The following is a 301-nucleotide window of genomic DNA, read 5'->3' as shown; positions in this document are numbered from 1 at the left end:
CCCGGGGCCCCCTCCGGCAGCTGCAGCAGGGTGAGCCCCGGCTGGGGGAGCCGCCCCCGGGGGCAGGTATGCCAGCTGGTTTGGGGGCACCGGGGGGACATGCGGCTCACCCTGTCACCCCTCTCGGTGTGTGTTTTTGCAGGCCCAGACTCAAGAGCTGGAGGAGTTAAATAAGGAGCTGAGGCAGTGTAATTTGCAGCAGTTTATTCAGCAGACGGGGGCCACGGTGACCATACTGCAGGCCAGGTCCGAGGAGGATGCCCAGCCGGAGCTGAGCCTGTGCGAGCTGCCAGCCTGCCGG

The 301-nt window shown here is 66.4% G+C and overlaps 1 protein-coding gene across 1 annotated transcript in view; it reads left to right on the top strand.

The window, feature by feature from the left end:
* Positions 1 to 301, top strand: part of RASSF7 (Ras association (RalGDS/AF-6) domain family (N-terminal) member 7) — a gene marked incomplete at its 3' end in the record, with an annotated part of 3,638 nt that overhangs the window by 2,402 nt on the left and 935 nt on the right. The window contains 1 exon segment of the mRNA XM_010074617.1: positions 143 to 301. This exon segment is cut by the window's right edge and continues 7 nt beyond it. Within this exon segment, the coding sequence (XP_010072919.1) occupies positions 143 to 301 (159 nt within the window).

This window comes from Pterocles gutturalis, unplaced genomic scaffold, assembly GCF_000699245.1.
Source record: "Pterocles gutturalis isolate BGI_N339 unplaced genomic scaffold, ASM69924v1 scaffold30087, whole genome shotgun sequence".
In the NCBI taxonomy this organism is placed as follows: Eukaryota; Metazoa; Chordata; class Aves; order Pterocliformes; family Pteroclidae; genus Pterocles; species Pterocles gutturalis.
This window is presented reverse-complemented; position numbering and strand designations above follow the sequence as displayed.